Source organism: Lampris incognitus, chromosome 18, assembly GCF_029633865.1.
Source record: "Lampris incognitus isolate fLamInc1 chromosome 18, fLamInc1.hap2, whole genome shotgun sequence".
Taxonomy (NCBI): Eukaryota; Metazoa; Chordata; class Actinopteri; order Lampriformes; family Lampridae; genus Lampris; species Lampris incognitus.
Genome location: NC_079228.1, coordinates 42,394,839 through 42,397,338, shown reverse-complemented (window position 1 = coordinate 42,397,338; position 2,500 = coordinate 42,394,839). Strand labels below are relative to the sequence as shown.

The window sequence follows — 2,500 nt, the reverse complement described above, 5'->3', positions numbered from 1 at the left end:
GACCTACATGTCTTTGATTTACCTGACCTACATGTCTTTGAGTCACCTGACCTACATGTCTTTGATTTACCTGACCTACATGTCTTTGAGTCACCTGACCTACATGTCTTTGAGTCACTTGACTACATGTCTTTGAGTCACCTGACCTACATGTCTTTGATTTACCTGACCTATATGTTTTTGAGTCAGCTGACTTACATCTCTTTAAGTCACCTGACCTACATGTCTTTGAGTCACCGACTACATGTCTTTGAGTCACCTGACCTACATGTCTTTGATTTACCTGACCTATATGTTTTTGAGTCAGCTGACTTACATCTCTTTAAGTCACCTGACCTACATGTCTTTGAGTCACCGACTACATGTCTTTGAGTCACCTGACCTACATGTCTTTGGAACTAACTCGTCTTATTAGGGTACTGGACAAAAAAGAACATCCTCATCTTTTTTCTCCACAAGCGTACCAGTCCAACTACCCCCCTCTTCTGAGCCGTCCCGGTCTCTGCTCCACCCCCTCTGCTGATCCGGGGAGGGCTGCAGACTACCACATGCCTCCTCCCATACATGTGGAGTTGCCAGCCGCTTCTTTTCACCTGACAGTGAGGAGTTTCACCAGGGGAACGTAGTGCATGGGAGGATCACGCTACTCCCCCAGTCCCCCCTCCCCCCTGAACAGGCGCCCCGACCGACCAGAGGAGGCGCTAGTGCAGCGACCAGGACACATACCCACATCTGGCATCCCACCCGCAGACACGGCCAATTGTGTCTGTAGGGACGCCCGACCATGCCGGAGGTAACACAGGGATTCAAACCAGTAAACCCAGTGTTGGTAGGCAACGGAATAGACCACCACGCTACTCGGACGCCTCAAGAATGGCTTTAAATTGGTATTGTTAGGCAGCTTTCACGTTTAGAGGAAACGAGGAGCCCAATCAAGACCAGGAGAGCTCAGACCACAATACTGGCACTGCGAGCACATTGACACTAATCTGGATGAACTGGAAGCCCCGTTCCCACGTTGAGGATGGGTCACAAAGTTTTCCGTCTACAACAGTTTTTTTCAGATCACTTCTGAAAAGTTCATCATCCACAATGAAGCAGCAAAACGATAGAAAAAAACCGAAAAAGGCTTAACTAAGCAGTGGGCAAGCACAAACCATCTCAGTTGGCAGCTTTAGCCATGACAACCACACCTCCCTGTTCTTTTTCCGAAAAGTTGCGTCTTCACCATCTACACATTATCCGTTTTGGAGAATATTTTCGAGAATATACATTTTCAGTGGTGGAAAACACCAGCTTAGTGTGGATGGAGGGCCAGAACGCATCCGCGTGAGTGTGGACATGGCATCACTGACCGGGACGCTGCCTTTATTTATTTATTCATTTATTTTCATTAGTAAGAGAGGCACCGCTTCTGGCCATACTCACTTGTCGACAGACTCGGGTGTCTTTTTGAGTGGCGGGGGGCGGAACTTGGTCTTTTTTGAGGAGGAGGAGGCAGAGTCTCTGTCAGCAGGGGGAGGAGGTAGAGGGGGGTCCAATCCCAAGGCTGGAAGAGGAGGTGAGCGAGGTCCTGCCTGGAGAGACAGAAAGAGACAGACAGAATAATACTAGAAAATAAAGTCATGTGGGCAGGTGCCCCATGTCTCATGCTTTCACTTCTGGTGCTTTAACAAACAAACAAACAAACAAACAAACAAATAAATAATATAGGAAATCCATGTGTTAAACAGAGGACTTCATCATACAGCAACCAGCCTGGCCTTTCAAGCAGTGGAGCCTTGCTTATCTCACCACACCCAGCAGGAGTGATGCAGTACATCAGCACTACAGTCATACGAGCTGCTCATGGTGCAAACGTGAACATCAGATTCATGTGTCCGTAAAGCACGAAGGAGCAGAAGAATGAAAGCACGAGTAAGAAAAAGAATGAATGAAGGTATTGGCAAGAAGCAAAGGTTTAGCTCAGGGCACCTCTCTGGCGCTGCCACCACCGCCGCTGCTGTCAGGATCGTCTCTCTCCAGCTCTCTGCCCCACTTCTTTGTCTCCTGGCCCTCCTTCACCATGCCTCGCTCTCCGTCCACCTCGCCCTGACTCTCCCCCATGTGTCCATCGCTGAGCTTTACCTCTGTGATGTGACTGAAGCCGTCCTCCCGTTTGACTGCTCAGAGAAGGAAAAGAGCAGAGACACCAGGACAGCATGTCTCATATCTCTCTGCTGCTGGGACTTACTTCTTATTATGTTATAAGTTGTTGCAAGTGGGACAACACAGATAGAGAGAGTGATAGACAGACAGACAGACAGACAGACAGACAGACAGACAGACAGACAGACAGACAGACAGACAGACAGACAGACAGACAGACAGACAGACAGACAGACAGACAGCATGTCTCATATCTCTCTGCTGCTGGGACTTACTTCTTATTATGTTATAAGTTGTTGCAAGTGGGACAACACAGATAGAGAGAATGATAGACAGACAGACAGACAGACAG

The 2,500-nt window shown here is 48.4% G+C and overlaps 1 protein-coding gene across 1 annotated transcript in view; it reads right to left on the bottom strand.

Moving 5' to 3' along the window:
- Positions 1-2,500, bottom strand: part of cica (capicua transcriptional repressor a) — a 118,210-nt gene that overhangs the window by 16,429 nt on the left and 99,281 nt on the right. Inside the window, exons 17-18 of the mRNA XM_056298081.1 lie at positions 1,975-2,162; positions 1,429-1,577 (exon numbers count right to left, since the gene is read on the bottom strand). Coding sequence (XP_056154056.1) covers positions 1,429-1,577; positions 1,975-2,162 — 337 coding nt within the window. The remainder of the gene's footprint in view (positions 1-1,428; positions 1,578-1,974; positions 2,163-2,500) is intronic.